The sequence below is a fragment of the Heliconius melpomene genome, chromosome 6 (assembly GCF_056956725.1).
Source record: "Heliconius melpomene rosina isolate 202511_hmr_F chromosome 6, ASM5695672v1, whole genome shotgun sequence".
Classification (NCBI taxonomy): Eukaryota; Metazoa; Arthropoda; class Insecta; order Lepidoptera; family Nymphalidae; genus Heliconius; species Heliconius melpomene.
The window spans coordinates 8,380,367-8,407,819 of NC_140394.1; the positions used below are offsets into that span (position 1 = coordinate 8,380,367).

General features: G+C 30.3%; 1 protein-coding gene and 1 non-coding gene across 3 annotated transcripts; one reads left to right on the top strand and one right to left on the bottom strand.

The window, feature by feature from the left end:
* Positions 1 to 185: 185 nt before the first annotated feature.
* Positions 186 to 11,066, bottom strand: Usp1 (ubiquitin specific protease 1). 2 transcript variants are annotated; one of them, XM_085186817.1, is made up of 10 exons: positions 10,929 to 11,066; positions 10,521 to 10,787; positions 10,107 to 10,299; positions 8,960 to 9,167; positions 7,206 to 7,353; positions 6,530 to 6,647; positions 4,467 to 4,672; positions 3,849 to 4,009; positions 3,024 to 3,226; positions 186 to 2,757 (listed from the first exon to the last, which is right to left on the bottom strand). In XM_085186817.1, exons 2-10 carry the CDS (start codon positions 10,774 to 10,776, stop codon positions 2,388 to 2,390), a joined length of 1,863 nt encoding a protein of 620 aa, XP_085042943.1. In that variant the 5' UTR covers positions 10,777 to 10,787; positions 10,929 to 11,066; the 3' UTR covers positions 186 to 2,387. The 2 variants fall into 2 exon arrangements, with proteins under 2 accessions (XP_085042943.1, XP_085042942.1); XM_085186816.1 differs by having other exon boundaries at positions 10,898 to 11,058.
* A 5,094-nt stretch (positions 11,067 to 16,160) lies between these two features.
* Positions 16,161 to 16,232, top strand: TRNAE-UUC (transfer RNA glutamic acid (anticodon UUC)). The gene has a single exon. It is a non-coding gene; the product is annotated as a tRNA-Glu (tRNA).
* Positions 16,233 to 27,453: the final 11,221 nt, after the last annotated feature.

Sequence of the window (27,453 nt, forward strand, 5' to 3'; positions counted from 1 at the left end):
AATACATTGTTTAGGAACGAAAAACATTAGATAATATTAGGTAATCGATATTGTATTTCCTTTCATTTTCTTTGAAGATTTGTTTAATCCTTAAAAGTCAAATTATAATTACTTTCTTATTATGTGTAAAGTATGTAATGGTACCGATTGTGATTTGTGCGAATAGGGTAATAAAAACAAAAGAATATTATTAAAATTCAATTTATTCCAGTCAACTTTACAATGAAAATTATTTATAACATATATTGTTCAATAAAAATAATTCAATATGATACAACTACTGACAAGAATTTTACCTTTTATAAAGGTTTTTGGAATGGCATCCGCAACAAATATAATACGAAAAGCAATGACTCAAATACCAAAATAAAATTTCCACTTGTTATGTATAATACAATTTTACGTTCACATTTTTAATAAGCTTATTTCCAATAAAATCTAAGCTATACCAAAAGTGAAAATTGGTATTCATATTAGAAGTACCTACAAAAACGCAAATGTATTTAAGATCTATGTATACTTGCATTCATAAATTATTGCTCATTTATATTTGGTTGGTGGTATTGTTTCAAAATTTATACGTTTATAATTAGGAAATACGAATAATAAAAATAATTAGAAAGACATATTATTGGAAATATAGATATCAACATTTGAGAGTAAACTGACAAAAACTGACATTTCACTGGGAGAGTTTAACATTTACACATACATGTATCTGAGAGATCTTAACATTAATAATTATTTTCGAGACATATAATATGAAAAATCAAAATATCTGTGACTAAGAGTCATCAAAAAGAGAATATTTACACTCCAAGTAGAAAAATAGTTGTAGTTATAGGAAAGGCAACATCTTAAACCATAGCTAATTCGTATATTGTTAAAATTGTATAAATAAAGCACATTTGAAGCATGCAAACATTATATCGTTGTTACAGTAATTTATAACCAAAAGAGTATTTCCATAAAATAGTTATAGCAATAGAATAGCTCTAGAATTTTGATGTGAAGAGTAACAATGTGAAAAATTGAACATTGTCGGTGTTCGATAAACAGTGCTACCACGAAGACAAGTGACTATACGGACATCACTATACTCAGGTAGCTAATACTAATTTCAATAATAATTATTCATTCTCTTTGTAGGTTAAAATTTTTCTAAGGAAAAGTGCACTTTTAACATTCGTGGTAATACTGTATTTATATATAAATTTTCTTTATCATTAAATATTGTTCTAGTTTTGAACTATTTATTTCAAGTTTATAATGATTAAGGCCAAGTAATATTGAATAAACAATAAAGCTGTATGTGGAGGCTGTTGGTCAGTCTGTTACTAATAAACGAGATTACCTTTTTTATTTAACTATTAAACATTTAATCATCGAGTTATACATTCTGTTATCTACAATTAGGCCCATATTGTCATTTGTATAGCATATAATAAATAGTAAATTTTGCTACATTTCGTTTAAACAATAAGGAATAAAATAATGGTGCATATGAAAATTCAAAAATGGCATTAAATGATAACGTAGATTAAAATTTACATTTCATATTGTCATATTTCAACAGGGGGAACAGCGCAAAAATTATATATTATACTTATACTAAATACTTACTCATACTTTTGATAAGTTTATACCCTAAGTTTTCATACATATTTGTTAAATTATTAATATCACTTCGGGTCACGCAACTTATTGTTGCCAATGTCTTTTTAAGCATCAATAATAATTATAACAATATACAATATTGTAATTTTTAATAAAAATGTTACTAATGAAAATTATACCATAATGTGGACGAGTAATATTCATTATTATATTTGACTCGAGTGAATAATATCAATAATATATAAACATATTTTGTTACAAAATGTATAAAAATTTTAACGTAGACGGGAGATGTGCTCGCGCCTTTCTGAAGCCGTTCAAGAGCTTAGATCACTAAGCGACACGTTACTAAAAACTCGAACAATCGAGTCCCGATACATTAAAATTTTAAAAGCTAAAAGAATATTTTTCTATCCTTAGTGTGACTTTACTTTATTAAACATGTAAAAAATATAATATAAACATATTGATCAATTAAATGACTAATTTTCTGAGCTGCCATTCTGTGTGAGTATTGACTGGGAACAGACATTGTCCTCACTGGCATAATATTATTAAAAAATAATAAATAAACCAGTCCGATTTACGACAAAACAATTCTAAATAAAGAGTATGATTACTTCCAAAATGCATAACACATCATTAAAAATATGGGCAATAATTTAAAAAAAAATCACTATCACTATAGACAACAAGTGATCACTCAAACTGAAAATTAAAAAGGAGGTAGGATTTACATTCTGATATATAATTGTAATATTATCAATTGCTTAGCCAGCTTCGCTTTTAACATAGAATAATAAATATGGTGTTGCGGCAGACCTCATTTTAGGCTCAGCAGAGAGTAAATCTTCAAATTCTTCGTTAGATATAGGTTTGACGAGGTCATCATCACAAGCTAGCCAACAGGCTTCAGGCCTTGGTCTTGGTACACAACATTCATTGGCTGTACACCCTGAAGGGGCAGGTCGAGGTCTGTTGAATAAAGTTCTCATGAAGCTCGATCCGCTGTTAGTGGTGACGTCACCGCCGCCTTCGCGCTCGCATTTGGTATCCTGTGAACTGTCTCGTGCGTATGCCACGTAATGGCCGCCGGTTAGCGTTTGTCCGAGATGCATTATTACTGCCCATAGAATGTATCTGGAATTAAGAGGTAAGACTTTTTGTTTAACTTAAATATGAAAAATAAAATATATATATATTTTTAAATATTTATTTCAATAATCATATTATGATTTTATTCTAATAATCTATCTAATAAATTTAGATGGGAAACTTTGGATCTTGGTGATAGAAAAAGTAGGGCCTGGAACTTGTGTATACCATTGGTGAGTAATTTCTTTGGTTTTCATAATAAATCTATTTTGTACAAAGTATAAGCAATAAGATTTTCTAGTACTCTGTACCTGTGAGTAGGCGGATGTTCAGGCGGTCGTTTAGCACAGGGCTCACAAAAACACGGCATCAGGAGAGGCGTGGGGGCGTGTCGCGTTATCTTCTCCATACCGCCGCTGAATCTCTTCAACTGCAGTACTAGAAGTCGTGGTAGCCTTGAGTACGCTACGCTCCGTCGAGCCTCGTTGTAGCGTAGACATCGTTCACACCAATACTGTAATATATAATTGGATTAGCACTTCTTTATATTTTATTCTTATACTACCAACATGCTTGGGGCTTTGCTCGCTTGAATTACACAATTACTTACTAATCTGAATTACTTTCATGTTCTAATAAGATAATAATTTTTAAGACAATATCTATACATAAAAAATTAAGTTTAGCCTAAAATTGTAAATTGTATAAAAATATTTTGTTTTATAATGTAATTTTGTTGAATAAAATACTTGATATCGAAATATTGTTTTTACTTATGAAACTTTTGAAACAAAACACTAAATGTTAAGAAAAGATTTTCAAAATAAAATAATGAAAACTACGTTTAAATCGGTAAAGACGTTTGTAAGATTAGTACGCACAAATGCCCAGACGACAGACAAAGCCTTTTAGAATACAGAAAAGCAGATATTTGGTTGTTCAGCGTTTGAATAATCAACGGTGTACTATAAATAAATAATTAGTTGTGAAGCAGTTATTTTAGATTATCTTGCATATTGGTTCTACTCAACCTTATGTTATTATTGTACACTGGACCTCCTGACTGTAAATGCTACACAATGATTAACACCGATTCACGGAACGCTTAGAAAAGAAAAGTAAAGTGTAAAGACCACCTTGTTCTGATCTCGCAGATACTCGCTAGACAAACAGGCAGCTCGGAATGGCTCCTCTGGTGCGTCATCGTCACCAACTGGTACGCATAGTTCGCATACCGCTTGAGCTTTCTCCGTAACCACCTCACATTCTAGACACATTGTTCGGACTACCATTGTACCTGGAATTATTTAAAATAAAAAAAAAACTTAAAAACAAAAAATATTTACGAAATCAAAAGTTTTAGTTTCACGCTGTATCCCGCACACAGTAGGATTAGGCACAGCTAACCTATTGTTAAGACACTCCCCTATTTCCTGCTGAATTCTGGAGGCATTGCGTGTTGCTTTACCTCGACACCACAGCGAAGAATTGGAAATAAAAACGTAAATAAATATTTCATTTCCTCGAGTGGGCATCGAATTCAAAACCGTCGCGTTAGTCACATCCTTGTGCCGCTGCGCCAAGACGGCCTTACGGAGTTTTATTAATATAGCAAAAAAAGAAAAATATATTTGGAACAATATTTATTTATTCAAATGATTATTATATACAATATTGAACTTATTGTATTGACATTTTAAACTTCAAATATACAAGAAACTAAACCAAAAAAATCCAACAAGGCATATTTTTACCTTCAAAATCATCAGCTACAAAGTCCCAGCCTGGTCTCGACCTTTCATCTTTCTCAGGGTCGGGAGATGGCGCCCTTTCTTCTGATGGTGAATTTCTTTTATCAGTTGCTTTAACTTCTTTACGTTTCTTCCATGATTTGCGTAAATGTCCCAGGGTTTTACCACCGTCACTGTCTATACTTGGTCCGTGGCGCCCTATACCATTGCTAAGGAAAAAAAAACTTAATATACTTATTGTTTTTTATCTGTAGTTATTTAAATATCTATTTAAATAACTAGTCGTAAGACTTGCTTTATTGTTGGATCAGTTTTTATCTATTTTTCTAACAGATAAATAGAGGCGTCTCTTTCTAATTAAATATTATCATAAGCACCTTATCCTTGTATGTATGATTACGCTCATCTCCAAAGTACTGAATCGATTTGTTTAAAATTCAACTCAAAACTCAACAGAACATATACAGTTTGTTTCATCAAAATTGGTTCATTAAAAAAAGTTATCGTCATTTAGATGCACTCAAGGCATGAATTTGCCTGCAAATATACAATCTATCTATACTAATATAATAAAGCGGAAGAGTTTGTTTGTTTAAAGTTTTAAACAATAGCTAGCTAAGATCTCTAAGATCTCCCTATCTTAGACTGTTTTGTATGAAAGTTGTCGGTGTTAGTCTTAGTTAGCCTTAACAAATTTTATAACAAAATAATAATAAGGAACGCCATCGAATTGCTTTAGGCGCGTGCGCTGCACATATAGTTAATTATATGTCAGTATGTTGAATGAAAAATAAATTAAATTTTATTAGATCTAAAGCAAAGTCCGCGACACCATATATCTATCTCTTAAGTGACAATTAAGGCATATGTGACAAAAAAATATTGACAATTGTAAGGTATTGTAAATATTTCATCAATTTTTATTTTACATGTATATTAAAAACTTACTAGCGAACGTTATTTCATCATCAACGAAATTTAATAAAGATAATCGGCTTTAATACAAGTTTTGTTCGGGCCGCTAGTCCTCAATAAATTTATATACATGTATCTAAAATTATATATGTATACTAGCGGCCCACTCGCGGTTTCACCCGCGTGAACTATGTTATTATTAATTTCTGTCTCTATGACTACGTCCTAGTGACGTCTATGCAAAATTTGAGACTCCTAGCATTTGTAGTAACGAAGTTTCATACAAACTTTCGACCCCAAAAACAACCCCTTAGAAGTCTAATATTGCAAATTCCCGTCTTAGCGAGCACCTACGTCCTATAAGTAACTCCTATGCAAAATTTGAGACTCCTAGCACATGTAGTTTCTGAGATTTCGTGATGAGTGAGTGACCTTTCGATTTTATATATATAGATTTGTCAATAATTATATCAACATATTACATAGGCTTTGTCTGGTCTATGAACAGACAACTGTGTGACTCATCCAAAACAAATATAACATAATCTTAATCATATCTCAAAATTATCTTTTGATATGACAGAAATTGTAAGAATGGAATGAGTATGCTTCCTCATTTGATAGGAGATAAAAAAATATATATGTCACAGCAGATATGCTAATAGCTGTGGGTTTGATTCCCACGTTTGTAGAAAGCTTTCTTATAATAATTAAACAAAGGAGTTAAGATTCTGCCGCCCTACAACTAATGTCTCTGAAAAGTGGAGAAATTAGTATTTTTACAATATACTCTCTTTGCTTACTAAATTAAATGTTAGAGATGCTTGGAATCTGAAAACTGAATTCTGAAAAACAGAGCATGATTTTTCTGCTTACCATCCAGTATTTCCCACCTACTTTCATATAACCTGCTATATTTATTTAATGAATGTCAGGCTCGGGTGCTGAAATACGCGATGGTTATGGGGATTTCCTTCACTTGGGGGAACAAATAGTATTCATTTCCTCGTTCTGGTACAAATCTAGTCGTTTATTTTCGCCACTCAACACGCAATGTGTCGGAAATTGGATTGTGCGTGCGATCTTTTATTTATTATTACTATCGTAAAACAAATAAAATATATTATTAAAAATAATTTAATTATTATTACCTATCTCCATTCTCCTGTAACTGTAGACGAGACGCGCGCGCGCTCAACGCCCGGCACGTCTCACGAATACTGTCCAATATGCACACTAGTAGCTCGTGAGCGTCTTGTTGCCTATTACCTAGTTAAAAAAACATTACTTTGAAGTATTTACAAAGAATATCATATCTCATTCATAATGACTGAACCGACCGAATTCGTAATCAGTAACAATCTACACAGATATTATAAAGCTGAAGAGTTTGTCTGGCTGATCTCGGAAATTACTGGTTCGCATAGAAGAATTTTTCTTTCGTTGTATAGTGCATATATTGAGGAAGGCTGTATTACAACGCATTAATCGTTTTGGTGTAATCCATTGCAAATGCAATCCATTATTCTTTTTTTCCAGCGTCACACTATATCTTGCATGTAGCAGGGTAGGCAGAAGGAGCCCAGTGTTAAGACACTCCACCTCTTACTTTCCACCGAATTTTAGAGGCATTGTGTGTTAAGTGGAGGAACTCAAAACCGCGCTTTCCCTTGACACCTGAACGAAAAAATAAAGTATTAAATATTTTATTTCCTCGAGTAGGATCCAATCCACCACCTGTCGCGTTTAGTCATGCTTGTGCCCCTGCACCTGTTTAAAAATAAAATAAATACAAGAAACCATCTAATTAAATTTCAAGTAAATTACCTTCAAAAGTAGAATTAACCTCCCGCAAAGCAGCTAAGAAAGCATCAGCCGCGTACGGCTCAGGGGTGGCGTCGGCTCCGCTATTGATACATTTGCTTTCCGCCGCACGGAGACTTAAATATGTCTCGTGAAGTTTTTCTGTTGCTATCTGTGATAAAGTAATAAATATATATTTTATGTACTGTATGTGATAGTTTAGATATCGATACCTTAATTCGCAAAGCAGATAATCTCGCATCGCATCCATCGTCCATTTTAGAAGAAACTTATTTTAGAAAATACCACCATTTTAGAAAATATTGATATTTTTTGCAAACCAGTTAAGTTATTCTCCACGCAGATGGAGTTACGTAAAAAAAAATTAGCCTCACGTTGTATCCCGCACATAGCTAGGGTAGGCAGAGAGAACCTAGTGTTAAGACACTCCGTTCCCCACTTTCAATTCAACAAAGCGAAGAAATGGGAATACGTAAATAAATATTTCACTTCCTCGAGTGGGGATCGAACCCACAAGTCTTTTCTTTGTGTGAATAACTTTTAATATTATATTAAATAATAATAAAAAAAACCGATTACAAACAGTAAGTTATGCAAATTTAAGAATTATTTGATTTTCTGAAGGATGGCACTATTAGAATGAATTGAACTGAACCAAATTAAAATGGAAAGCACCAGCTTTCAAATAAACAAAGAATCATCAAATTTGGTCCACCCAGATAAAAGTTTTGAGGTAGTTGAATCCTCAATTCAACACCTCCTCCTGTTACATAAAATTATAAACATGTTTAGAGTTCTATCATCCGTCCAGTTCCATTCCATTTCCATTGTTAGATCATCGTCTATACATATTAAAAAATGTCAAAACATATTAAAAAAATTGTACCAACTATATGAGTTATGAAGTTTGTGATGTGATTAAGATGTGCATTTCATTTAAGACAACATATATAAAAAATTACATAGAGTGGGGCGTTATCACTAGACATGTGTGATTATTAATCATGATAGTATATCTTTGACATTATCTTCACTTAGAAACTATTTTGGAATTTCCATCACAATTCAAGATGTTGCATGAGCACCATATCTCAGTACGGAAAAGGAATGAAAACAGTACATTTCGTCTGAGTGAAAATTGAACCGACATCTATCATTTGGTCACATGTTATCATAAGCAATGTTAATATTATTTAAACAAGTAAAAAATAATAATGCATGATCTTTTATCTTTAACATAATAATAAGTTATTTTATGAAAAAGATAAAAATAAATACTCTTGAAGTAGTAGCTTATTTCATTAACACTCAAATAAATAAATTATTTTAATGAGAATGAGTACATCCCAACCTTGACGATTATGATAATTGTATGTTAATGTGTTCATTTATTATTCAACACTTGAATTGTCTTAAGTTTCCACCCAGAAAATTTCAATTATTTTCTGACTGAGAATTATTAAATATGTGTTTATATTAGTTAGTTATAAACACATATTTAATAATTTTCGGTACAACACTAGGTTCCATATATCTATCATGTAGTAGACACTCTGTTCTACTCGTTTTGTCCAATTTGTAAGATATGATGTATTGATTGGCGAAAAGTAACAATGAAGAAACAAAATGTAAACATAAGTAAATACAATAATTCCCATGAGTGAGGATTGAGCCAACAATCATTGTTATAAAAGATCAGACTTTATTCCACTATGCCACAACATCCTAAGCATATTTAATATTAAATAAACACTTACTTGTATTTTACTCTTAGCCGAGCTATTGTCAGATTGTCCTAACGAGAGTAAATCCTTACTGCTCCACGATCTGGTGCCAGATGAAGCGAGACCAGCTGCACTTCTACCCAGCGAGGAACTCTTCAACCTGATGCTACCCAATTTTTGTTCTACACGACTAAGATCCGACACCAGGTGATGGAGATTATGAACAAATTGTGGGGCATACCTAGAAATATTGAGATAAGAAACTACTTAGCACTCAATACTATGTGGGTGTGCGATTCATCACCCTGACTCTAGCAGCATGAGGAATAATATTTCGGACTAGCACCATTATAGATTTAAGGGGCCTCCTCAAAAGTGCATTAATACTCACACCTTGCGATCTTTTCTCTCTATTGATACCAAATTCAAAATGGTTCTACAGTACTTTTGGAAGACACCCAGTTTTTTAACATACTTAGTTCTAGAAATTAGTTTATGATAAAATTCTAGACAGGGTAAGATCTTTCAACAAACTATAGAGATTTCCAACTTTTACTTCTACCCCGCGTTTAAATGAAATCTAAAACTACTTCTAGTCAATTTTTTTTGTGAGTTTCAAGTACTTATTTACTTTAAAATTTTTGTGGGATATTTAAGAAAATGGAAAGATAGAAATAAATATTGTTAAAGACTTGAGTATATGGCCCGTAAAATTATTTTTTTTTAGTTAAAAAAATATTCTACATTCTGGGACAGCTGACTGTAAATGTGGTTGTTGTAGGTAAGAATTTCACTCAAGAAAGCAAATTATTTTAACTATTTGGCAAGGCAAAGTGGGCCATTGAGTTCTACCATTAAACACAGTCTCAAATTCAGGCATAACTAGGTATTATGCATTGAAATGTATTTATGCCATGAAATTAATATATTAACTAGATCATAACATAACTAACACGATTTAAATAAATGGTATAATAAAATTATATTGTAAAATAAATAATTATTATCATATCAGGAAAGATTATTTAGTTTAGTTTTACAACTAATTAAGCAAGTAAAACATTTATTATTTATACAAAAATTTAAAGTACAATAATATCTACATAAGATAAGCTGTTATCAAGATTATTTAAAAATACTACATTAGTAAATCTATTTATTAAAATTAAGCTGTTCTTACCTCAAAGTATATAGGACACTATTCAGAAAACATGTGTTTCCAAGGTTGGAGAGAGTAGCAATGGGTGTTTTCCATTGAGTGCTCCCCCCATACTGGTTGTCAGGGTGATGGCCATTCAACATGGCAATGTTACTTAGACACAAAATTCCTCCTGAAGGTTCCAAAACTATTAACTTTGGCTCGGACACCTTTTCTGTAAGCAAAAAAATATATTTAAAATTAAATGCTAGAAATATGTGTAATATTGAATAAATTTAATACAAACCAAATACTTCTAAATCATTACTTTTATTCAAAACACAGCATAACGTATTATATTACTGTGTTCTAGACCTTTAACTATAATTCAATAAAGAAGTATTAAGAATGACAGCCGACAGGTAAAAATTTAATAAACAAACGTCAACAAATTACCTTTAGGTTTTGCTACTTCTGTCAAAGGTTTTAATTTTTTCGCTGCATTCAATGTGTTGCAATATGTGCGTTTCAAGGGTCTTTTTCCGAGTTTATTCTCTTTATCGTTGTTAATTTCTTTCAGAGTAATATTCTCTTTTATGCCAGCAACTTTATTTTCTCCGTTTATATTAGTTGCATTATTTCTATTAAGTGAAAGTGAAAATTTAGTTTTCTCGACACCTTGTTTTATTTCCGACAGAGAATTAACTGGCATCTTCAGTACACCTGTAAAAGATATCCGATAACAATTATAATACACGACGAAAGTAGTACTTCGGCAGCTCAGATCGGTCAAGGATATAGGAGAAAATAAATAACATATATAACGTACTTACAGTTAAATCTATATTAAACACATTGACTTACATTATTTTAAAAAAACAATGTATTTTCATTAAGTGAAACGTTTAGAATAAACAAAAATCAAGATAAAATAGCCGCGAATAGTCCCATTCGTAATAGACAGCCATGTTGAATTTTATTGTGTAATGTTGTCAATCTTTCTAAGTGTGGGTAAAGCATAGACTATGCGCTCTATAAGGTAAGATCCACACGATATTTGTATATAGCTGCTATTGCTTGTACTCTAGCCCGCATAATAGGGCAGGCAAAGAGCATCTAGTGTGGAACAACAGTAGGTTTACTTACTTTACGTACTTTTTTAAAATCTTTATTTAACATTTTCCTAAATATACAAATATACAGCAATATAAATATTTTTTGAATAAATATATTTTATACATTATATTTGACGCAGAAGACACAGAGTAAGTATTAAAAATAAACGAGCAGATCCTCCGACAATGACCTGATCATACTCATATTTGTAAAGTTATACTTTTAGCAAGGTTGTTTTAAATAATAACTGAAAGCATAAATAACTCAAAGATTTCAAAAGTAAAGCTATTATGAAGGGTAATAAGCGCAAGCATTTAAAAAGCGATTTTTCATTTATAGCAAAGGGAAAACCTTTCTTATATAGGTAATAATCACCAAAATTCTGTTGTTAAAATTCAAGATAATATTATAAAAAAATAAATTAAGTACGGTAGGTAAAAATCATAGTAGCGTGTCACCTACTATGATTTTTATTAATTTTATACAAGTTAAACAAGATTGTAAAATTATAAAAGCATTATTATTTTTATTAAAAAAACAAAAAGACTTAGATGAAAATTCTACCTCTATTTGAAGTTACATAAACTTTAAATGAGTCTCGGTGTTATACCACAATAAAGGTGAGCTTTTAAGTAACTAAAATTAAAACATCGCGCCGGCGAGGCTATTTTTGGATTTACTTAATTTATCTACTTTTTGAACTTTCGACTTTTTTTCATTCTTTCTTTATCTAAGTAGATAATAAACTGATTTATATGAGGTCAGTGATGAAAACATAACAATTTATTGAGGTAAGCGGAAAGCTTATTGTCAGATTTGGGTTTTATAATATTCAGTTCCGCCTTCAATTACAAACGTTACCTAAATATATTTATTTTATTATTACTAGGTAATAATATGAAATAAATCTTTTAAGGAGATTTTTTTGTGCAATAGAATATACTTTACCTAATATTCTAAAGATGTTCAATATTTACACACTTATCAGTTCACTTGATTTAACATAAGCTATAACAGATCTAAAAACGCCTTACATTTTACTTTGTTTATTTTATTATTTTGTGGTAGGTAGTCAAGGTATTACTGTAATTTAATCTGTTAAAAGTAATATATAGTTACTGCTTTCTTGTTTTGCAAATTTTATTTAATTTTTTGATTGCTAAAACAGCGTACCTTTACAAAGAAAATATGTTATATAAAAAATATATTTGACAATATATATTTTCAAGAGATTTTAGCGTGATAAAATGTAATAAGCAAACTGAAACCTAAAAATGGAACTGGTAGAGCAAAGCCTATAGTCAAATCAGATAGCATTAAACTCCCTTACCGTAAAAAGACATGATATAATACAGCTGTATTCGAGTCAATATTTTACAATTTACATACCATATAACCAATATTTGTTTTTAAATGCATCTATTGAAACAGTTGAATTTATTTTTTAACCGACTTCTGTAAGAAAAGGAGGTTATCAATTCGACTGTATTTTTTTGTAAACCTTTTAAAATATCAGTGACACCTACCTACCTACAATATACTTGCAATATATTATAATAGATAATTTATTTAGATTGGATCTTGGCTTGTTCACTTTCAAGTATTTATTAAACGCCGCGCCGTACTTATATTTTTTTAGTCAATTGTGCATATACGCGTACAGCGTACAAGATACGAGTATCTCGCTGATGTTTTATTTTCCAATAAAAAATATTCTTCAAATTTTATTCTTATTTTTCTTTGACATGACATGTTTCTTAAATTCAGGCCATGTTGAAATATGTACAACTTCAAATTATAATAAATCTAACTGCCCCTCGAAAAGACATTTCTTTCTAATGCATCCATTGCCCCTAAAAAGAGGAAATAGCAATTAGTGTCGATATAGAAACATATTATTCGTCACAAATATTTGTGCATCTTAACCGGTTTCAAGTTCAAAGTTTGAAGAATTTTCCTTTAAAGCTTCTTGTATTTGAATTTTGTAAGCTAAAATATTTCATATTTATTAATGTATTCCATTCTATTTACATTATGTTTTTATTTACATCAGATTTTCCGTCGTATCTCAATAACGTGTCATGTTTTACAATTATTTTTCTCTCAAGTCCCCGATATTCGCCCCACGTCGCCTCATCAAACAGTTTAATGGAAGAGAATGTAAATATACTCTCACCCTTGTTCTATCCTATTTATAGAGTAATCGAGACTGTTTTCGACGATGTTATAGGTATATCTGTAACTTCTGGAAATTACTCTAAGATCTGAATTGAAGTATTAAATTTTGATTTTGAACTACATGTACATACATGCCTTTATGTAAATATATAAAGGGACTCCAAACCACTACTGCCCAGAATCAGATGCACTATAACGCCCATGTCGTGGGGCCCGATGGAGATTTCATAAGGATCTAAAAAAATATATACTAAAAATATTATTTGATTAGTTGTTTCGATAGATTTTATGCCAAATGATAACTTAATATGTAGTGAAAGGATTATGACTAGTTTTAGTTAATAAATATATTTCTTTACTTTTTTATTGCTTATTTATTTTAAGGACAATACCCCCCTTTTCTTACATAGAACATAAGCGAAACAAATGGAATGAAATCGGGCTTAAAGTTACTTGCGAGTTTAGTCTTTTAACTTTCGCAACAATTCGCCTCAATAATCCTGTCACGTTTCAGTATAAACCATTGTGATAATTTTAATTTAACTTTTGGTATCACTTTATTCTTTTACAATTATAAACTTTAAAGAATTGCTCTGGTGAAATGATATAAAAAAATCTTTTAGGAAAAAGACATTCTTTACAAATTCTATCTTTGAGTTTTCATAATTTATAGATAATTTATATAGTAATAATTAGATATTAATTTTCATAAGTCAATATTTTTTTTATATAGATCAGTGTCGCGGTGTAGAGTTCCGCCACTCAGCAGGTTGTATCTAGATTTCGGGTGGAAAACGAATAATAGAGTTCTTTCCCTTCGTTATAACTGCCAACCCTGCTTAGTGATAAAAATGTACAATTTAATAACTAATGCTACAACACCTTTACTACAATATCTAATTACTAAGCCTGTTTGTTTTACTTGGCACCGACTTCAAAATTATAAAATCTTTATATAATTATTTTTCACTTTTTAGTTCGTTGTTAGAAGTCGGTTTTTGTTTTTGTTAAAAATTAATTTTTAGACGTTTACAATACACTCGTGAAATTATTTTTCCCAATGAAATACTTACCTATAGTTTTCTATTGAAATGAAATACGTATAAGGAAAAATAAAGTATGTATTGTAAAATACAATTGCAGTATTAATACTTATTTCGGTATTTATAATGTAAAAATATGAATTAGTTTTAGTTTATTTTCTAAGATGACTAAGAAAAATAACTTGAAGGAAAAAATTCTGTATTACTTTCAAAGTGTTATATTGAAAAACTTGCTACTATCTGTGGCTAACAACTAATTTTTGTACTTCAGCCAACAGAGTCACAGCTGGTTCGCGATGGTTGAAAAAAGTTTGTCTAGAATATTTTTTATGTTTCTAATATCATGATACATTAATGTTATATAGTTATCGACATAGTACAGGCACATAGAAAACTAAAGAAAAAATTATAGCAAAAGATATTAGGATATTATAAGTTAAAATTAACGATTACATTTAACGATAGATTTCACATGGACGATATCAAAGTGGGTACTGCAGGTATAGTCTATGTAATTTTAGTCTAGGCGAAGCTGTGTGCGATAGTTTTTTTATTATATAAAGGTTTATACTCAGATATACTACTAAAGCTACTACTACTGCGTTTTTATATTAGAAATGTTAAGCACACGAATAAATTTTGAGTACCTATTCGGTCAAAAGAACAATTCCTTTGAAGTGGGCAAACTAAAAGTCAGAGTTTATTTATACCAGTGTATAAAAGTTAAATAAGATTACTTTATTTACTATTTAGGATTACGATCTTTTTTAAAATAAATCCAACGGTAATAAAGTAAATAAGTCAGAAAATTATATTGCGAAAATAAATAGAATTGAGATTTTATACCTAAAGTATTTAAGGATCCGAATCTCCAAAGGATAAAACGGAAACTTTGTAGGATTGTTTTGTTGTCTGTTTGTTAAGGCCATTTGTCAATACAGACAGACAGTTACAGACGATGTTTGATATAAAATTTTGAAATTGATACGGCACCATCAGTGAATGAGACCGACTCACCGGCTTACCGACTTTACCGGTTTTTATATTTGTAATGTTGTAAGTTCGCATTGGGAAAATATTATACGTTGTAGGACACTAGTAGGTAGAGTTAGATCAAATATAGAACAGTAAGTCAAGTTTTGTACTCATAAATATTAGTAGGTAAGTGTTCTCCTATAAAAAATATTGTACCTTTATAAGATTAATGCTTACAAAACGAAATTGGCAAAAGTCATAGCGTAAAATATTAGACTAATAAAATATCATTTATGGCCTATAACAAATCTATATTAGACGTTTTAAATTGATCTTTATTGCTACTTTCATCGTATTTCGGTCGTTTGGTGAAAATATATATTGTATTTTCTTTTATTTTAATATAATATATGATAACGTACCTAGAGAAAGATAGCTGTATTGAGGAAAGAAATCACGAGCGTCGGGCTGTATCTGTCAATTTTGCTTAAGGACCGGTGTTTTCTAATAAATCTAAAATTCCCTGAAATCTGCTGAACCCCTGAAGAAAATGTGCTTTAATAAAAAATATAGCAATACGAGCGACTGTGCTTGTAAAGCTTAGCGCCTGAAAGTTTAATGCATGCATGTTTTTTAACACAATAAGCAAATGTATGCGTTATATTTAGTCACCTTTTTAAATTTCTTTAGAAATGTGTCATTGTCAATAAGTTTTATTAATATATTGTTTTAAAATTGTATAACGTTATAGATTACAGCCAGAAGATTCATATTATTTAATGTATCCCGTATGGTCTAGTGGCTAGGATACCTGGCTTTCACCCAGGAGGCTCGGGTTCGATTCCCGGTACGGGAATTTTTTTTTAAAGATTTATTTAATTTTTTTTAGTCATTTAAAGTATCTATTTAGAAAAACATAATATTTTATTATTACCGAAAAATATAATTTTTTTTATAATGGTTATGACAACATTTGTTATCTTATACTTAGATAGTTTCTGAAAATTACATTTATCGGCGCCATCTTAAAAAAGTTATTGTGTAAGTAATTGTGTTAAAAATGTAAGTTAATGAATCTGAGCTATATATAAATAGATAATATTATAATCTTATTCTGAATTTATAATATTACGTTTGAGGTATAGATGTTCCTATGATTTAAAAGACATGCGTAAAAAAAACTGGTTATTGATCTTCTGCACTAAACAGTAAACTTTTGTTAGAAGTGGCGGTGCGAGTAATTATGTAGGTAATTTATTTTTGGAAGAATGGCATCATTTTCGTGTGGCCCTCGTGATTACGTAAAACCACGCAAGGCAGTTGTGTCAATAGGCATTGTAGCCTAATATTGATATTGTATAAAATAAGAAAAAGTTTATTTCAAATATTGAAAAACTATTTTTTTTTAAAGTATTTACATATTTTAATAGTATAAAAGTAAATAAATACTATGAAGAGACTTGATTGTTTTTAGTCTGTGGTCATATGCTCATGCAACGTTAAAAGTGCTTAGAAGAGTTAATTAGAAAAAGAAACATTTAAATTTATTAGGAAAAAGTAATTTCTTTTAAGCTATAAAAAGAGCATTGTCTTCGTAGAAATAATTTACAGAATATCTAGGTACATATCTAAAGCTATCTTTAGATGTCTCCAGCACTTGAGTGGCAAAGTTTAGTTGTAACTAATTTTATGGCTTGTAAGAGGGATAATATTATTATTTACAAAATATTAACAAAAGGGCAAAAATACACATACATATACTAGTAGTATTTTTTAAGATGTTTTTATTAGCTTCACCCTTTATCAATAAGTCTTTTTCCATCTAGGGGTTTTCTGAACAATATTTTTACAACATAATTAGAGCGATTAGGAATTCTGATATTTTTATTTTAGTTTTAAGCATTTTTGGTTTTTAGGGTTCCGTACCTCAAAAGGAAAAATCAGAACATTTATAGGATCACTTTTTGTCTCAAGCTAAGAATAATATCTTAAATCAGGTGTACAGTTTCTTGCAGTACAGAAATACTCTCGTATAAGCAAGTGCTAAATGCGATACAACGGTGGCGATGCGACGGTACCTTCATGACGTTAAAACTTTCTAAAACCAATAGATAATCTACTTACAAAAGAGTTTGAACAATATAAAGAAACAAAAAAGAAAAAAAAACAGTGTATTTTACATGTGTGTAATAAAAAATATTTTATAAAGAAGGAAAAGTTTTTTTTTTTTATAAAATTCTTGGAATACTATTTCAATACAGCAAGTGAATTCGTTTTATCAACGAAGTGATTATTCTATTTGCATTAACAAAATATGTCAAAACACGTAAGATTACTTTATTTATTCCTTCAACAAATATTTTTTTTTTTAAATTGAAAAAGCAAACAAAACGTACGAGTACATATTATTCTGCAAAGGCATTTGCTATTGCTTTATAGTGAATAAAAGATTAGACATTTCTAAAGCTCAAAGGCTTCGACAAACGGTCACTCTAGTCTGTAGATCAAAATGATTGAGCTTGTCGACTCGAAAGGATAAGAAGATGCTTAAAGGAATTTAAATTGAATCATTTCGTGCACAGAATGCACCTGCACTACGTCCACCTACGGTCCAGCTACGGCGTCCCAAAATTGAATGTATGCATGAACATAAAGTGGAATTAGTTCTGAATTATATAATTGTAACGAATCGAAAATCCTTGTAATAAGTATTTTTATTTTCTATTTAATGCTATTTTAGGCTTTTTATTTATAAATATATAGACATAAATCATATACATACATAAAAGCTCTCAATTCTGCGATCGATATAATTTATAAATGAAAACGGCATCTTGAGATTGATCTCAGACCGGAGAGCGGTTTATATATACGGGCGGAAAGTAGTACCCCATGGAGACTTGAAAGCAACATGATATATTTACATAATATACTGAACATCGACACTCGATTGAACCGGTAATAACCGCGTTTAATGTAGCATATAGTTCCTGATTGTGTAACAATAGTGATATTGCCATATTTTGTCTCAGGGAAAAGAGGGTTTAATAATTTAATCTGTATATATATTTTGTATTTCTAATGCATTTATTAAGCAGAATAGGGAGGGGAAAACAGTATTAATCGGTTATTATAAAATATTTGGTTAATTTTGGATTGTGACAAAATGAAAGCAATATTCCTTATTGTGGGGTTTTTATTATTATTTCACAGTAATATAAAACAGATTAGCCTAAGGAGAAATCAAAAGAAAGTGTCTCTATTATACCTATCAGCAAAAAGAATTTTCCTTGAACTCAATTATAAAGCAGCTCGTAATATATTAAAATTATCTTTTAATATTTATGTATAACATAAACATATTTTGAACGAGGCAAAGGAATATGTTCGCTTGATTTACACAAAGGTTCTTTAAGATTCAAATTTTATGTATGTGAATCTTTTAGGTGTAATGTGGCAGTGACCTGTGAAAAAGTTACGGCGAACGACGTAACGTATGTATATCTTTATTACCTGACTTTCCCGAAAGGGAAGTAGTGTTTTTCGGTTATCGGTATATCAAAATATATATGACATACTACATGTATGCAAAATAAGCAAAATATATTTATAGAGTTAGATACTTAGGTTGTAAAATTTATTTTTAAATTATTTGTTTTAAAAATATAATTTTAATATTTGTTTGGAAAGAGGTCGTGGTGCAGCTGCACATCTGGGTTCGATTTGTCATCATCATGGGTTCGATTATCACTCGGAGAAAAAAAAAAAAATATTGACCTTGCTAAAAAGTTTCACTACTCAGCAAATAATAAATGGCGGCAAATGGGAAACGGAGTGTCTTAACTCTAGGTTCTTTTGGCTTACCCGTATACAGCGGAATACAGCGTAAAACAAAAAAAGGATATGATAAATAAATATTACAGTATCTTATCGAAGTTTCAAATTTGCGCTTTTAAATGTGTTTAATACCTTAGCTAACGAGAACTGCGTTTGTCTATAATTTATAAAGCATTACTTTGGGTTAAATTCGAAGATCCTCCCTCCAAGTTTACCCGTGCGTCGTGTCGCTTATTAGAATGTATACTGCAGTTGTTAGTACGAACTACAATAGTTTTAGTTCCTATAGAGATATTTCAAAGAACAAAGGTTAGACCAGTGCTACCATGAATTAAAGATGCATGTCCATTTGGTCTCTTGCCCAGTTCTTGTTTACTTAAATCAATAACATTAATTTAATTAATTTAATTCTTTAGGCGTATTGGAAAGAAAAATCATATTTGTCTACTAAGTATGTGTATTTGGGGGTTCGTGTTGCTTTGAAAGCTTAAGCGGCTTAGGTGCTCTTGATAAATGAGCTATGAGTGAAATTGTGACGTGTTGAGTGAAATGTGATAAATTAATACCTTCTTGTTTGTAAACTCGATGAAATACAGTGACGATAAAATAGAGCCATAAATGTTATAATAAAACATATAGATCACTTATATAAATTTTTCAAAGATAAAAATGTAGAATTAAAGAAGCTTGATGATTAAATTTCAATATAACTTTTGTAATTTATGATACATGTGTCTTGGTATGGCTATCTCTGGATTGAGATCTCCCGGAAGCGCTAGGAAGCGCCTACGATCGTGATGCAGGACATGAGAGCCAATAGACTAGCCATCGAGGACAAGTCTCCACTTTATTCGAGCTCCATCTTTATTTCGAGCAGGAAAGCAGACCCTGGCATCAAACGCTGGGATTTATGTCAGGAAGAATACACAGATATTTGTTTAGATATAAGCGGTATACCAAAAATAACAATACCGTTTATAAAAAAATAATCGTAAATCATTGTCAATTGGCTAATTTAATAAAATAAACATGAAGTATCATAATTCAATGAATACATTATTTAGAATAGTAATAATTTAAAATTTAAATATTATATAGTTGTAATAATAAAAAGAAGCATAAAACTTAAATGTTCACGAGTCTAACATGTAAAGCCATCAACAGAACAAACAACATATAAAATGAGCAACGGATAAATCAGTAAACGTTTTACATTGCTTAATACAATAAATATTATGACGATGAAAACGTTTACCAAATTATGGCATGTTAATGTTGTTTAAATAATATACCTATGATGAAAGTAAACGTCAAATATTTCATTTATTTTAAACGAAATTACTTTAGCATGAAGTATGCTTTTTAAAATATAAAAATATCGATTATAATTTTTCATTTGTCAAGTTCTATTTCCTATTTTTTAGCTTGACACTGTATCTCGTGAATTCTAAGGTAGGTTCTACTCACTGCTCTAGTGAACGTATTTTCTGTTGAGTGGCACAACTCAAGGTCGTACGGTCAAAAAAGTGGAGGAATGGAAATTGTTCATCTTTGCTAGTAAAGACCGAACTTATAACCATCGGATCGGGTCTCTTATATTTTTTTCGTGTTAAGCCTCTGCCACTGCTATTATAAATGTTACCTTTTAGAACAAGAAAAGATAACAAAATGTCAATCACATTAAACATAATTTAAAGCTTCTTAATTGGAATTATTTTTATCTCACTACAGACTGTATGTTAATATAATATGTATGTATCAACCAAACAATACAAAGAAAACAATGACTTTTAGAAAAAAATAATGTAATATTCGCTATAAAATTGTACGTATGTAGGTATATTTGGGGTTATGTATCTGTCTCGGTGGTCCACTTTAACAAATTGAGAACACGAAAATCGCATTCAACTTCACTTGGAAATATGAAAGGATTATTCTAAGTAGTGAGACAGCTTTGTGTATCCATATGCCTATTTCTGCTATTGTAGAGACTTTATTTTATATACCTATTCAATATATTGAATTATCAATATAGCATAGCATTCAATACAGTGATTAATATTCTAAGAAATTTTAATATAATAAGTAAAATATTAACTAAATTTGGATATATGACAGGAACAGGGATAGCCCCAAATTTGTAACACGTTGTTTAATTTGCTCAAATTTTAAAGCACTTAACTGTAGTATGCAATAAACAATATGATCTGAATTTTCCAAGCATTGACACGAAGAAGAGGAAGAATAAACAATGATAGGTATATGATAAAATAAAATAAGTACAATTAAAATTCTACTACATAAGAATGAGAATTCTTATCTTACTTTCATATATTAGTAATAAATACTAGTTTAGTTTAGTTATGATATTTTACTTATGTAATTTAATTCACAAAGCTTTTGTGTTAACGTTGTAGATTAAGTACGGCGAAATTACAATGTTGATCTTATTTAGGTTGCAAAAGATGCCTTTAACACTTTACGACCCGCCCTGACTCCATTGGGGTGTGAATTTTATGATTTAAGGATTACTATGAAACACGATATTATTTCTTTCTTTGGGTAAAAATAAATGTAAAATTAAGTTAAAGAAATCCGCTCAGTACAATTTCAATTGATAATACAATATGCGGCGAAGTTAAAAATTAATTGCGATTAAAACTCATTTGGAAAAATTAATGGGAAACCAAATAAAGTGTTCTAATAATATAAACCGTAAGTTCTAATAATGTCACCCATAATTGACACATTTATCTTAAAGTCGCCACGTCAATACGACGATCTTAATGAAAAAGGAAGTGTAATTTTCTATTATGTTACCTGTAAAATTTTACAAATGTAAACAAAATTTAGGGTCTCGGAATTAAAAATTTTAAGGAAAAATATACTTTGTTTAATCAAACGGTTCTCCCAAATGATGAATTTTATCAACTCGGTTCAAGGTCGTAGAAGATAAATTAATGAGCAAATGTGAAGATTTGTGACATGACCTGCCGACATTTCCAGGTGTGTTCCTGGTGGAGTTATTCAAATGTCCAAAAAAAATCTTTATCCTATCTTAAATTTTATCTAAGGCAAATGGTAACTATAAGAAATGTTAGCTAGCAAGAGTACCCTTTGCATAAAATAAATTCGTCTATAAGAATAAAGAGATATCAATATATTTCTGTTACTGTCTGTTACTTACTAGGGTATTGTATGGGTAATATTTGAAGCTTTTCAGTAAATCAATTTATTTTATGCGCTTTCCGAGAGACACATTTAGGTATACTCGTATACTTTATTCTCGACGACGCTCAAGCCCCTCGAGTGTGTCACAGTATTTTAAAATTTTCAGCATTGATTTATCAAGAAATTGGTAGAGAGATGGTGATATGGTTATTTTCAATAACCATTATATTTTTTTTTAAGAGGATTTGTTATCCTAATATTACATCAGGCAGGCAGAGAGGACCTCGTCTGCTGCATTCTCCACTTTACACATGCTTCATTTTATCTCCATATATACACGAGCTTTTTTTACATTCTGTCTCTTTTCCGGTTGCCATAGATACGAGCATACGACTGTAAAAATTTTCTTGTTGGTTCTTCGTGAATGTTACTTGTTTAATGATTTTCTATACAACTGTAACTATTAAATAAAGAAACGTAATATTGTGATATGAAATTCTGCTCACATTCCTATAAATAATTATTAAATTTTCAACTACTTACGGATGTAATATTTATAAAAAGTTTAATATTTTATCAAATTTAATTAATGTTTCGAAGAATTTATGAATTTTCTATTCACACTTGACTGGATCCATAAAGCGTGAAAAATTTTGTTCAATTTTCTCTGTTGAAAATGAGAAATGAAATAAAAAGTTACAAAACTGAGAATGGTTGCTTAAAAAATTTATTAAATTTTCTAACTATTTTGTATTTTTTATTTGAAGTCGGGTTGTTGGCTTCTAAAGCTACATACACTTAATATATGATACCTACCTACGCTATGATAAGTGGAGCGAAGATACATGCGGGCGTGCCAAAACTTGATTAATTCTATGAATGAAAGGTCGTCGAGCCTCCATATTTATTAACCAGTAATAACGAGGAGCTAACAGACTGAAATTCCCATTACTACTTCTCCTGAATATTGTATGTACGAATAACATATATATCCACAGATTACATGAAGATATTTTAGGCCTTATTAGGTAGGTGTTGTGGATATTATGACTTTTGAAGTGCGTTCTTATAGGAAACATTTTGATTGTCATATCTTGAAATTTTCGTATTGGGTTATTAAATTTTCTATTGTAACTTTGCTGTTGTTGTTTTAAATTTTTTATTATGGGATTGCCTATATATGTATTTACTGTATAAAAGGGATGCACTGGTCATTTCTTGATTGATAATTTAAAAAATAATAGGACAAAATAGGGTAAAATGTTTACGAATGAGAAAATATTTACAATTGAGCAATATTTTAACAAACAAAATGACCGTATTTATACATATGAATGTGCCCGACCAAACGCTTTGTGGTATCACGCATAATTAATTGAAATAATAATGTCATTAATAATAATTTATTATCAGCGTCACTGTCATTTAATACCAAATTATAAGATGGATACAGTGTCATAAACAAGTTCCGTTTCTACCTAACTTGTTTTTAATCATGCTGTTTTAATGAATCGCCTTACAGGATTTTAATTCGTATTGTTTATTAGATGTGCTGGCAAAGCGAGTATGGTGCTCGCATCAGTCTCGAGTGTTTCACGGTTTTTTAGAATTCTAAATAAATAAAATAAATAAAATTGAAAATAATTTCCTAAATTGAAAATAATTTCATAAATATATTAAGTAAATATTCGTATGATTTAAGCCGGCGAAGCTGCCCAGGTTGGCTAGTATAATATATTACTTTGTTAAGCGACTTCTGTAAGATAAGGTTATCAATTCGACGGTATTTTTTTTATTTTTCTTTATTGTTTCTATGTCATATAAATTAATAATTTATTTTACCAGATTTTTTAGTAGATCATACGTTTATTATAACGTATATAGTAAGGTCAAATTATATTTTGTATATAAGGTACGGAATGGAAAAAATATTCCGTTGTCGTTAGCTAAATGTAAATTCAGATTTTTTTGAAATGACGACAAAAAGATTGTGAGTACAATAGCGATAGTACTGAGCATACTCTTGATTCTTTGGGAGGGACCTCTTTAGGTTGTAAGGTGACAGTGAATCATTATTATACCCTCTATTATTTTTGTTTATTTTTTTATAAAAAAAATTTACGAAAAAATAAAGTAGAAAGTATAGAGTAAGAGCGTATCGCTTTATCACTCACTTTGTGTTTTATGTGTTATATTCTCACACTCGTGAGCATAAAGATATTTAAATTCAAATTCAAAATATTCTTTATTGAAATAGACTATTACAAACATTTTTGAATCGTCGAATGAACATATGAGCAAAAAGCTACCACCGGATCGGAAGGCAGTTCTACTGAGATGAGCCGGCTTAAATCCAAATATCCTGTACATATTTTAACATCTCTTTCGTTAATCGTCCAACCTGTCAATTGGCCTAACCAGCAAACCTAACGGATAATTTTCCTATTGAACCCCTGTTTCCATAGTGGATAGTCGATACTACCACATTATAAATCAGTCTGTTGTCAATCACTAGTGAATTTAGCAAACGTCTGTATCGTAATTCAGGGGCAACGTAATTAATAACTTATCAATTAATTGTAATGTAAAATGTACTCATATAATACTATATTAGGGTATATTATAGACTCGGTAGTAAATAATTACGATTATCTGTATAACGCATTTATGAAACTTTTTTTATTTTTTATCAATTGATAGATTGGCAAGAAATAAAAAAGTTTGTGAAAAATACCGTTTACATTTTTTTAAATAAAAAAAATATTTTGTTTCGTTTTCATAACTTTAAAAAAAGAATCCGCTTCTAAAAAATTTTTGTTTAATTATAACAATATGTTTAATTATATTCAATAGGAGCATTAAATAAATAAAAAATATATGTTATTAAATTAATAACTTAATTATTATTGACATTTCAATAGTTAATAAATTACTACCATTCTGTTCTCTACTGTTTAACGCTCTGATAGTTTCTATTGTGTTTTAAATTGTTATAATGTATTTTAATAACTTCTGTTTTAAATAAGTCATTTGCATTGGATTTAAATAATTTATATATGATATTAATTTTAATATTAAATTATTGCATAACTTGGTTTTTCTTTCATTTATTTTGTGTTTTTTTTATTTGTTTTAATTTTTTATTCTCATTCATGGAAGTAGTACATTGCCCGCTTCAAATATGTTTAGTGTAAAACAGGTCAACGATGCTGTGACGCAGTTTGACCGGATGTGATGGTAGAGTGAAGCTATAATATTTAAATTTTAGTTTAAAAAAACGTATATTTTTTCATTAATTGACGATTGATGTGTTTGATTTTAAATAATTATGTTATTGTAGAGCTAGTTGCATTGATTGTAGTTAAAAGGTCAATGTTTAATGTTTCAATTAGTAACTTGGACTCTATAAATGGACTCTATAAATAAAGTGATTTTTTCGATTGTTTCCAATTAAATTGAGGCCAATCGTGGCGTAGGGACACAAAGAGTGACTGTAAGACAGGTTGCGGGTTCGATTCCCATTTGAGAAAATGAAATATTTAATATTTTTATTTTCTTCGCTCTAGTATCGAGGCAAACCGCGGCGTTGAGTTCCGCCTCTCAACACGCAATGCCTGTAGAACTTAGCGGAAAATGGGGAACGGAGTGTCTTAATACTAGGTTCCCTCTGCCTACCCTGTTGTGTACGGAATAGAGGTTGACGATAAAAAATATATAAATTGACATCAAATCAATTACTTATTTTATTAATTACTTTTAAAAAATCATACTAATTTCATACTCTACACTAACTGCTTACATGCAAGAGTTCATCCTAAAATATGCTTACTAGCAACATTCATACGTAAGTATGCACAAAGCCTATTCCTCTACGAACAGTACGCTGTGTACAGTCTACTCGCTCGGATGACCTTTCAGCGATTTATAGCCGAGACTGTACTGAGAGCTCCTGCATTATTCATGATATTCTTTCAAAATTCACATCGCCACGTTTGCTAAATGACGAAGTTCACTCAGTGATCAAATTAATGTTTTACATTGATGGAATTACTTTAATATCTGTCGTATTTGACTAGGTACAGATTTAATTGCATATACAACTCATATATTTTTTTAATTAAACACGCGTTTTACGGTTCTTCAGAATTCACTCCCTAAATGGAGAATAATTTCTTAAATATATTTAATAAATATTCGTATAGGCTAGTATGTATATAGTAAGTATGAGGCCAGACGTGGAGCAGTGGCACAAAATGTGAAGGTTCGGTATGTGACAGGTTGTAGGTTCGATTCCCACAAGAGGAAATGAAATATTTAATAGATATATAAATTTTCTTCACTCTGGTGTTGAGGCAAAGCGCGGTGTTCCGGCGCTCAACGCGCAATGCCTCCAGAATGTGACGGAAAATGGGGAACGGAGTGTCTGAACACTTCCTTCTCTCTAAAAGTTTCACTATTGTATAAATCATATCGTTTCACTATTCATCGGATTCATACAATAATGAAGCGATAACATATTTTGACCCTGATTAGTATGAGAATTTTAAAATATCATATTAAGATCTGCTGTGACATTTAGAAATATATATATCAATGTGGACCTTTGAAATGTAAATTGCTTATAATTTAAGAGGTTGTCAGACTTAAGGTGCACCTGAGAGCTGTTATCTCGTTTTTCTCAGTTGGGTGTCATAAAGTTATTTTGCTACTTCATTTTTATGTAATGGAAACTTGTATTATTTAAATATATAATTCTTATAGAACGTCTTCCACACTTTGCAGGGTGTTCAGTAGCAGCTAGTAATACATCACACCACACTTATCTATATTTTTACATATTCAAAGAATTTTATTATAATTTAAGTCTTTGATTCTCATATCCGTTTAACTGCCTAAAAATGCTCAATAGAGAGATTTGGCTTAGTCTATACCAACAATTAGATCTTCACCGATTCCATTTCCGGAACTAAATAAATATCTAATGGTAATTAATTATCCTAATATTGAAAGGCTTAGAAAAATAATTCTCATTCAACTAATATTTATTTAAATTTATGCCAATCACTATT

What these genes read in the sequence shown, in the direction of transcription:
- Usp1 (XM_085186817.1), bottom strand. Translation starts at nt 10,776, where the DNA reads ATGCCAGTTAATTCTCTGTCGGAAATAAAACAAGGTGTCGAGAAAACT. An exon ending in GGTTAATTCTACTTTTGAAG is followed by an intron (nt 6,648 to 7,205) that starts GTAATTTACTTG and finishes TTTTTTAACTAG; the next exon opens with GTAATAGGCAACAAGACGCT. An exon ending in GAACATCCGCCTACTCACAG is followed by an intron (nt 2,758 to 3,023) that starts GTACAGAGTACT and finishes TCTTAATTCCAG; the next exon opens with ATACATTCTATGGGCAGTAA.